The 11,161-nt window shown below is 35.5% G+C and overlaps 1 protein-coding gene across 1 annotated transcript; it reads left to right on the top strand.

Moving 5' to 3' along the window:
- Positions 1-1,006: 1,006 nt before the first annotated feature.
- On the top strand, positions 1,007-7,230 carry LOC131537112 (zinc finger protein 239-like). The gene is made up of 3 exons (XM_058770389.1): positions 1,007-1,046; positions 1,880-1,954; positions 2,292-7,230. The coding sequence occupies exons 2-3, from the start codon at positions 1,921-1,923 to the stop codon at positions 3,128-3,130; spliced, it is 873 nt and encodes a 290-aa protein (XP_058626372.1). The 5' UTR covers positions 1,007-1,046; positions 1,880-1,920; the 3' UTR covers positions 3,131-7,230.
- The last annotated feature ends 3,931 nt before the right edge of the window (positions 7,231-11,161 follow it).

Below are 11,161 nucleotides of genomic sequence, written 5' to 3'. Positions count from 1 at the left end.
TTTGCAAAAACACTGATAAATAGCCTACACCACAAAACATCTTCAGCTTTTGGTTTTATTTCTCATCAAACACAAAACAATTTTTAAGCAAATAATGTTAAATGTTCATGAAGAAACTGTTCATGTGACTGGCCGTTCTGGTGCTCAGTGCTCTGTAGCGCAGGCGACCAGGCTGCAACTGTTCAAAGAGTGAGTGTGCTGGATGTGAAATTCCAGTTGGTCACTGAATAGATCACATTTAATATTTAAGAAATACATTTATTGTGATATTGTATTATTTTCTATAAAAAATGAATAAAAAAAAACATGAAAATTGTGTTTTAAATGTGCACATACAAGAGGAAACATGTTACGTTATAACAGAACATTAATTTATAGCAAGGACAACAATACACTAGGTGTCTGATGGGAGGGGAATTTAGTATCAAATTGATCTGATAGTGAAAGTGACATGTATGATAGTATGATAACCTGGCGTAAAGTTGATGAATGAATTAATTTCATGTACAAACTGATCAGATTTTGGGTCAAATTGGAGGACACACATATGTATGTTTAGTACTCTTCACGAAACCCACACTACAAAAGAATCATGTGAAATACCGTAAACCTTGATATTATTATTTGTGACATTAGAATATATAAATTGAATAATAATCTTTTAAAAATGTTTTTTTACAATTATTTAATTTTGACAATATTATTAAACATGGATCTTTATTTCATCAAAAAGGCTTATTTCTGCTATTGCAGGCTTATTTCGTAAATGTAATTCAAATTATAGACAAGTGAAATGCAGATGTAATGCAGATGTAATTGGCTACATTTACATTTTGTTCGCCCATCTATGCAAATGTCGTATAGAGACAAAAGAATGGGGTTAATCACTGTCTGTCACGTCAGTTTATAGTGTAAAAACACTGATGAATAGCCTACACAACAAATCTTCAGCGTTTTGATTATCTGCCATTGATCCCGTCTCGCGGCGATGACGTCATCACTAGCGCGCGCGTCCACTCAGTCAGCGTCGAGTCTTCTGAGGAGAGGTGAGCAGATCACGGTATTCACGTTTAATAGTAAAATACCCTTTACGCGGTTTGTTTATGTAACGTTTCTGCCATGTTATCATCGAGTACAGCGCTGTTTGTGTGTTTGCCGATTTAAACACTTAGCATGTGAGGAAAACATGTTAAATTAACTTGATTTTGTGTTCGTGTAAATGATTGTTTCGATCATCGTGATTTGTGACATTTGTATTTCATAGATTAAATTTGTTATAGTTACTTTATATGGTTAAAATTAAGAACAGATACTGCTAAATACTTCATATAATGCCACGTGGGATATTTTAAATCTATACAGAAATATGACAAGATTTATACTATATACACTGACTGGAAATATTAAATTTTTCCTTTGTAGTAGGCTACTCTTTCTGTTTAAAGAAGATTTTATGATCACTGTCAATTACTGCACAAAGTGTTAATAATTTAATTACTTTAATTTCTCTGAATGTAGTTGTTAGAAACTTAAACTATATTTACATATAGTGTAGTTATTTCTGTAATTGTTAATGAAGATGGGTGTCATCAAATGTCTGTGTTTATGCTTTAATTTTTCATTCTTACTGTTATTTATATTTGGAAGAATTTACATTGTATTGAATGTGTGAATTAGCACGTGTTAATGAATGAGCATTTTAAATTGATGTGCTCTTTGTGTTGACACTGTTACTTTTGATATAGTAATATAGTAATTTACAAAGAGGCAATACTTTGTATTTGTAAGGCTCTGGTCTCTTCTGCTTCTAATACATCAATGCTTAAATTAGTAAATTATTTAAACAAAAAAAATGGGCAAATCTGCTTCTTTCACACAGAACTTCATATTCACAGAAGCTCCTCCCACAAACCCTGCAGAATGAAACACACTGAAGATGCTGAAGAGCAAACAGGTTGGTGTTTATTCTTCATTAATAATACTGATGTTATAAAGCTTCAAGCAGATTTAGATTTGTTGTAATAGGGTACTTTTTTCAATAACATTGTTCGATAATTGTGTAGTTGATCAAACATTTAATAGTTCTCCTGCAGAAACATGTTATTTGTGAGTATAATGTATTAAAATAATACTAATAATAATTTGAATATCGATGTACCTCATTCATTGGGAGTTTCAGGGACATATAATTTACAAAAATGCATCAAAATGACCAAATTTTGGTATAGCAATTGTCTACTTTACACTGTTACATAAGAGTTAATCATTCATCATTTTTACTTTTATTTCAGAGTTGATTGAAGAAATCAAAGAGAATGAAGAATTGAGTGAAGTTGAGGAGAAAAATCATGCTAAAACTGGAGAAAAACCGTTGAGTTGCTCTCAAACCAAACAGAAAGATTTAAATCAAATAAGAGCCAAGAAATCTTTCACCTGCACTCAGTGTGGGAGGATTTTCTCATTCAAACATCATCTTGTGCTTCACATGAGAGTTCATACTGGAGAGAAACCTTTCACTTGTGATCAGTGCGGGAAGAGCTTCACTCAATCATCAAGCCTTAAGATACACATGAACATCCACACTAGAGAGAAACCACACAAATGTTCACACTGTGGCAAGAGATTCAGTCGGTCAGGAGACCTGAAAACACATGAGAGGATCCACACTGGAGAGAAACCGTACACATGTGATCAGTGCGGGAAGAGTTTCACAATAAAAAAACACCTTACAGAGCATATAAGAGTTCATACTGGAGAGAAACCATTCTCTTGTGATCAGTGTGGGAAGAGTTTCACACAATCATCACACCTTATGTATCACATGAACATCCACACTAGAGAGAAGCTTTATGCATGTGATCAATGCAGCAAAACATTTTTGAGAGCTTCAATCCTGAAGAATCACCTGAAAGTGCATTCAAAGGAGAAGCCATATTCATGTCATTTGTGTGGAAAGAGCTTTTCATGTCTACAATATTTAAAAGAACATCAGAAAATACATACTGCTGTGAGAGAGTATATGTGCTTCGAGTGTGAAAAGACTTTTACTTCAGCAAACTGTTTAGAACGGCACCAGATGATAAACACTAGAGAGAAACTGTATAAATGTTCACACTATGACAAGATCTGACACATCTGAAAACACGAGAAGATCCACACTGGAGAGAAACTGTATCACTGCACTACATGTGGGAAGCGTTTCAATCAATCATCTTCTCTAAACCGTGATACAAAAAACAATCACAGTTTTCACCATCTTCAGATTCAGCACTTTCAGGTCTGATGCTGCAATAATGCGTCAAACAATACAATATCATCTGGATAAGTCTGTCCTAACCAGTCATTACCAGCAACTATCTAAAGTTTTCACAGTGAATAAAGTTCGTCTTCATCTTCAAAAGCATCAGATTCAACTGTGAGATTCAGATAAATTCAAAGATGGAGTCCCTCCCCAAAGAACAATGAGTGCGTTTACATGCACCCTCTTAATGTGATTATGATGAGATTTTGGCAATATTGCGATTAATCTTTACCTCATGTAAACGCAATACTTCGATCTAAATAATACGATTAAGCTCATAATCGCAGCAAGCATAATCGTATTAACATAGGTGGCGTACGCCGATTTTAATCGAAATACACAGGCATGTAAACACCTTAATCACAGTATGGCCGCTCTGACCAAAGTGCGCATGTGCTTGTGACATGAATAATGTGACACGCACCTGTAATAATACGGAGATTAGAAACGATGGAGGGGAAGAAAGCATCGCATTCTGAGGAAAACACAACAAGCTGCCAGCAGTCTCTGTTCCTTACCCTCATCCAGAAAAAGCATGGAATACAGCCATACAAAATCATTATGCATTAGACGTAAATAAATTAAAACAGCGACCAACGCTGCTCTTTCTGAGTCCATCATTTGTGCTGTCCAGTGGGGTATGTGAATAATGGCAGTAAAAAAATTAACCACAATTCTTAGCGAATAATAAGAATAATGGAAATTGCATGTAAACGGGAGTAAGAGCTTTGCTCTTGACATGTAAACATCATAATGCGATTAAGTCCTTACTCTGATTATTGGAAATAATCGCAATATTCGTGTGCATGTAAACGCAGTCATTGTCACAAAGTTGTATTCCTGTATATAAGTTTGCTTCATCATATAAATAATATCATTGCGTTTTCTTATGAGTTTCATGAGTTTTATAATTCTTACAATGCATATATGTATCACTTGTACTGTGAGATCAGGGGTGTGAAGTAAGGAATTACAAATACTCACGTTACAGTAATTAAGTAGTTTTTATCAGTAATTGTACTTTGAGTAGTTTAAAAATTGTGTACTTTTACTTGAGTACATTTTAAGTGATGTATCGGTACTTTTACTCCGCTATTTTCCTCCGTTTGTGGTCGTTACATGCTTATCTTAATTTTATTTTTATCCATTAATGTGATTGGATAGAGAGATAGTAATCGGTCTCGTGACTTTCGTCAAATCAAATTGTGCATAGAAAACTTTACCCGCCACGGCTCAGCAAAGAGACGTGCGTTTGTGTTTTCTTTTGAAAAAGTTTCCCCAGAAATACTTCGCTATTTAATGCATTTTTCCTTACAAATCGTTTTATCAACATAACAATTTGAGTAAATGTGTAAAAGGTATGATATGATGCCATCCTTCTAGAACAATGTGCATTTATGTTAAAATTGTAACATAAATTAGGCTATCTAGTTTAGTTATTCTTATTTCTTTACTGCAAAACACTAAAACTGGCACCGTTTTGGAGAGAAATGGGCTCTCGTTGTAACCCATATCATGGTGTGTGATGCTGAACTGTGAGTTTCTAATGGTGTTTGTATTTGCACTGTTCTAAACATTAATATTTATGTACAACAACAGCATGCTGTCTCAGTGGCCTTACACATGATTTTAAATCTATTTTTCAAACTTTATGATTTAAATGGGGATGATTGTACTGAGAATAACTTTCATCTTTTCTTCAGCTGAATACTATTTCTGTGCTGTTTTGATGAGTTGGCAGTCAAAATGAAAACTGCTGGATGATAGATATTCTTCATTTTTTATGACAAACAAGGTAATGTGAATTACAGAATGTACAAAATGTTTTAAATGTATAAATTGCAGTGTACAGCGTTTATTATGAGGGGGTAGAATCCACTACTCAATACTCATGCATACTTTTAAATAGGCTACTCTTTTACTCTTCCTCAAGTAGTTTTGTGGACTTCCCCACCTGGCTTGTGGGGGAGTCATGGCATAATGGTTAGAGAGTCGGACTCATAATCCAAAGGTTGCGGGTTCATGTCTCAGGCCGGCAGGAATTGTAGGATTGTAGGTGGGGGAGTGAATGTACAGCGCTCTTTCCACCCTCAATACCACGACTGAGGTGCCCTTGAGCAAGGCACCGAACCCCCAGCATAAATGGCTGCCCACAGGTGTGTTCACGGTGTGTGTGTGTTCACTGCTGTGTGGGATGGGTTAAATGCAGAGCACGAATTCTGAGTATGGGTCACCATATTTGGCTGCATGTCACGTCACTTTCACTTAGTTGAGTACAGTTAATTTCTGGCAATATCGTCGACTTGCTTGCACAGATTCTATTTGACTCTATTGTTCTCTTGCATTATCAGCACACACTGTAAAGCTGATTTGACACAATCTGTACTGTATAAAGCCCTATAGAAATAAAGGTGACAGGAGAGCTCAGTAAATGTTTTTGTGTTTAATTATTTTGCAGGGAGGAAGAACTCGCAGCACAGAGGAAATAGTGATGAATATATCAATATTTTATTTTATTTATTTTTTGAATCTCTCAACATTTTACAATAGTAGCCAGGTGTTGAAGACAAGAAAAAAAGAAACAAAATTACAATGTCGGTTGCAATCGCCACCTGCACTCATTTCTATCTGCTTCATCACTTGCAATTGACATAAATCGTGTGTTGCCAATGGAGACGGAATGCCGTGGTGGTTCTCTTTCATAGGTTCGTTTACGCTGCAATAGTGTTTGCTATGGGAACACCTTTGGTGTGATGAATATCTGAAGCCCTTATACCATCACGCCATTTTATTGGGCAGTAGCACCTAGCATCGCCCCGAGAATACATCACGTATATGCTCATCAGCATTACACACAAATTCATCAGATTTCACCTACTTCAGGAAGCAGATTATCTGTTGTGTTTTGTTGTGTTCGCTACTTTTTAAAGGGGTCATCGGATGCAAAATTCACTTTACAAGTTGTTTGAACATAAATGTGTATTGGAAGTGTGTGTACACATCTATCCTATAATGATAAAAAATCCACCCTGTTTTTTTTTTTTTTTTTTTAATCCCTATTTTAAAATCCCATTTCTCAAATCAGGCTGTTCTGATATTCCTGTTCTGATAGAATGATGTACAGTGCTCTCCACTAATAATGGCACCCTTGGTAAATATGAGCAAAGGAGGCTGTGAAAATAAATCTTCATTGTTTACCCTTTTGGTTTTTGTCAGAATAAATTCACAAAATTGAAGTTGGGGGGGAAATCTCATTGTGAAATAAATGCTTTCTCTAGTTCATATTGGCCACAATTATTGGCACCCAATTATTGCAATGTCCTTTTCCCAAGATAGCAACCCTGAGTTTTCTCCTGTAATGCCTGAAGAGTTTGGAGAACACCTGACAAGAGATCAGAGACCATTCCTTCTTGCAGAATCTCTCCAGATCCTTCAGAATATCAGCTCCATGTTAGTGCTTCTCTTTAGTTCAGCTCACTCATTTTCTGTAGGGTTCAGGTCAGAGGACTGGGACAGCCAAAAGCTTCATTTTGTGACCCATTTTTGTGTTGATTTTGATGTTTGTTTTGGATTATTGTCCCAATGGAAGATCCAACCATGGCCCATTATAATATTTCTAACAGGGTCAGTCAGCTTTAAACATTTTCATCTGTTGGATATTTGAGAGAATCCATGATGCCATGCATCTGAACGAGATGTCCAGAACCTCCGGCAGAAAAACAGGCCAACAACATTAAAGATCCAGCAGTATATTTAACCGTGGGCATACTTACTGCCAAAAAGCTCTTTTTTTTTTTTTTTTTAGTTTCATCTGACCATAGAAGACAGTCCCATTTGAAGTTCCAGTCATGTCTGACAGCTGCCACAGCCACCTTTGCTCAGATTTACCAAGGGTGCCAATATTAGACCATACACTCTTAACCCGGATTAGTTGACTTTACTAGAAATTTGCAAGGAAACCCGTTGCACGAAACCATTTTAGTTTTTACACAGGGTGAAACTAAACCGGTTCAGTTGTATTAACATAGAACCTTAAGTTCATGCAGTAGACAAATCAGGTTTACATTAGTAATCTTTACTCAAAATCATTAGTTCACAGTATAGGTTGTATAAAATAGCTATTTCAAGTTACAACTACAAAAACATATATTAGCAAATAACATTAACAAATGTTTTTAAGTAATGACACATTTATGTAATGTCATGTAATTAGACATAGATTTTGAGATTTATTGTATTAAACATTTAGTTTCATATAAATTGGAAAAAAGAAAAACAGATGTCAATGCACCAATGTTTTTTTTTTTATTATTATTGTTCACCAAAGAAATGGTAGCACGACAATACATAAAACTTGTCAGCCACAAGACAAGAAAAATAAGCTTTGGAACAGCTTGTTAACAATTGTAACTATTTTGTAGAAGAAACATGAACACAGTATTCAAGAATATATGCTATATCCCTTGTGAATGCCTGGATGTGCATTAACAACTGGGCTTAAATTAAAACAGAGGCAAGTCTCTGTAACTTTAAACTTGGCTGAAGAATTGTGTGAACGCATTAACTGAGCACTAACAGCACTAATATGCAGAGACAGAATACACTTTAATGTCTCGTACGGCAGAACACAAGTGACTTCTCATTGAAGCTTCTTGCATTTCCTAACATTGTAGGACAATTTTTCAGAGTTTGCAACCTGGGTTTTAGTTCACTGTGGCCCAACATGAGAAGTACCTGTTGGATGATCTGGAATGTGTTCTTCATAGATTTAGGGCAGTTGAGATGCAGAGCGTAAGTCCATACAGAATGCACATAGCTTTTGACAAGTCTTCAATACTGTCCATCACAAAATCTCCTTCAATGATGATCTTCAATGAGGCTGGATTGAGACGGAGAGAGGATGAGAGCACATCACCTTCATGCTCAATGAGGATGATTCCAATGTCCAGGTGGTGGAATGCGTAATCGTCATCAGAGTCCTAACAACGAAAGAGCACAATCATGAAATTTCTCATTATATAACCATAAATAATGTTAAGCAATTTGTTACAACTGCTGGAGTTAATTAAATGAATAGTCCACCAAAAAATTTAAATTATCTCTCCTCAAAATGATTATTTAAATTTTGGTAATATAGACTTTTAATGGAGGGACAGAAACCCATGATGTTCCATTAAAAAAAAAAAAGTTCACGGAAAAATTTAAATCTGCTGTTAATTTCCACACCCTCAGGCCATCCAACATCGCTGAGTTTTTCTTCAGTAGAACATTAAAGATTTTTAGCTGTAACTCTGATTCTTGGTAATTCATTTAATGCAAGTCAATGGCTACCATCAGTTGGAGTAAAAAAAAAAAAAAGGAAAAAAAAAAAACTTGCATGTTTTTTAACTATCAGAAATGACGATTTCCATTGATTGATTTATATCAATTACCAAGGACCACAGTTTCAGCTAAAAATCTTGTTTAAAGTTTAAATATTACTTTAAAAATCTATATATTTTGGGTGAACTATCCTTAAAATTGGTATTTCAAAAATTAATTCTAAAGGGTTTGTAACAACATGAGGTTGAGCAAATATTGGATGAACTAACCCTTTAACCCTTGTGCGTTCTTCGGGGTCTTTTTGACCCGCAAATGAAGTTTGCTAAATTTTAAAAAAATGTTCTCTTTTTCCAAATGGCATGAGACTTTGTACGGTCGTCAACACTTTCTAGATCTACAAATAAAAAATAAAATTGGAATGATTTCTTGATTTTATGTTAGTGTGAAAAAAAAAGTTACACTTATACAGTTATACACTTATACTTATACCTTTATACAGTGATGCATTATTTATAAGACAATAACTGTTTAAAGTTGATTCTGCTGGTATAAGGAAACAGTTGAAGTGATCGCGCCGGAGCACATACACACACACACACACAAAACACATCAGTTCCAGCATTGCTAACTTGACAGCACAGTTGGTACTTTATCAAAATAAAATACAGTGAACCAAACATCAGCGCACCCTCCTCTGTGTCACCGTTGGAACGCGACTGAAGTACAAAGCCATTAAATAATAGTTTCGCATTCAGATACGTTACATCGCAAATATGGAAATATTACGGAATATTTGGATTTGTGCCAGATGAGAGAGGTAGGATACACGAGCACAAAGCTCCATTTTGGAAACAGTTGAGTGCGCAAGCCTTTAAAGTATACTCCTTTGTCAGTGAGAGATGCGTTCAGAATCAGCACGTGGTCACTGTCTAGGAGGCTTTGTTTTCAAGTGCGCAACTCGGCATTCGCTGTTCTTCTGCTGGCGGTTATCAAACAGCGTTGCAATACTGCGGGCGCCCCCTTCTGGATTGGGGGTGAATTGCCTGTATTCGTTGTAAGGCCTCATGCACCGAACCGAGATGTCCGTACCGTGACGGTTCGGTACGAATACATGTATCGTGCCACCCCTAATATATATATATATATATATCAGTGGCGAGCGGTGACTTTTTTAACAAGGTATGCTGAGTGCTAAGATTAAGGCCTATAAGTCTCTGCATCAACTGAATGAATTTTAGTTAATTTTTTTCCATTTATTTTTTATTCCCAGTGAATAGGAGTTAAAACTCCCACCTGAATGACAATAATAGACTATGCAAAATACCAAAAAATAAATAAATAAATAAATTAAAAAATAAATAAATTAATTAAATTAAATAATAATAATATCTTTAAAATATTGCCAAGTAACATTGCAAACAACAATAAAATCACAGAAGGACTTTAACTGTAAGCAACACAAGTATACGGAAAACAAAGGTATTGTTTCCTATTTTTTCCTGATGTTTGTTATTATTTCAAATTTTATATACATTTTTATAAACTTTTTTTATTATTATTTACTACTTAATAATAAAAAATGTTGACAATAACGTCTTCAACATTGTCTATGACCAGATATGTTTTTAGTGGACTTTCAAAATTTGCTTTACTTGAGAAAGCATGAAAATACACAGTTATGATGGGTTTTCTTTTTGGTTTTTTCATATGATTTCGTCGGGTTAGTTTTGCATCAAACACAATGTAATTTTTGGCAATCGAGATCTGGCAGCAACAGCACATTTTTCCTCTTGGGTGAGCGCTTCGCAGACAGCTTCTCACTGACGTAGATTTACAGAAAATGACCATTGTTTTCAAATAAATCATTTTACATACTTATTCCCAACACTTCATTAAGCTTTAAGTCACATCTCAAATGACAAGGGATCAACTTAATCATGTTTATATTCATTAGCCCGTGAACTCATTCTCTCAGACAGCCTGGGTATGCAGTGCATTCGCAGCTTATATGGACGGAACGCCACTGATATATATATATATACATACAGTGGGTACAGAAAGTATTCAGACCCCCTTACATTTTTCACTCTTTGTTATATTGCAGCCATTTGCTAAAATCATTTAATTTCATTTTTTTTCCTCATTAATGTACACACAGCACCCCATATTGACAGAAAAACACAGAATTGTTGAAATTTTTGCTGATTTATTAAAAAAGAAAAACCGAAATATCACATGGTCCTAAGTATTCAGACCCTTTGCTCAGTATTTAGTAGAAGCACCCTTTTGACCTAATACAGCCATGGGTCTTTTTGGGAAAGATGCAACAAGTTTTTCACACCTGGATTTGGGGATCCTCTGCCATTCCTCCTTGCAGATCCTCTCCAGTTCTGTCAGGTTGGATGGTAAACGTTGGTGGACAGCCATTTTTAGGTCTCTCCAGAGATGCTCAATTGGGTTTAAGTCAGGGCTCTGCAGTGGCGGTTCTATATTGAATTACTCTCCGGGCGAGACCCCCGAGCCCCGAAAAAAAATACA

The sequence above is a fragment of the Onychostoma macrolepis genome, chromosome 03, assembly GCF_012432095.1.
Source record: "Onychostoma macrolepis isolate SWU-2019 chromosome 03, ASM1243209v1, whole genome shotgun sequence".
Lineage (NCBI taxonomy): Eukaryota > Metazoa > Chordata > Actinopteri > Cypriniformes > Cyprinidae > Onychostoma > Onychostoma macrolepis.
This window is presented reverse-complemented; position numbering and strand designations above follow the sequence as displayed.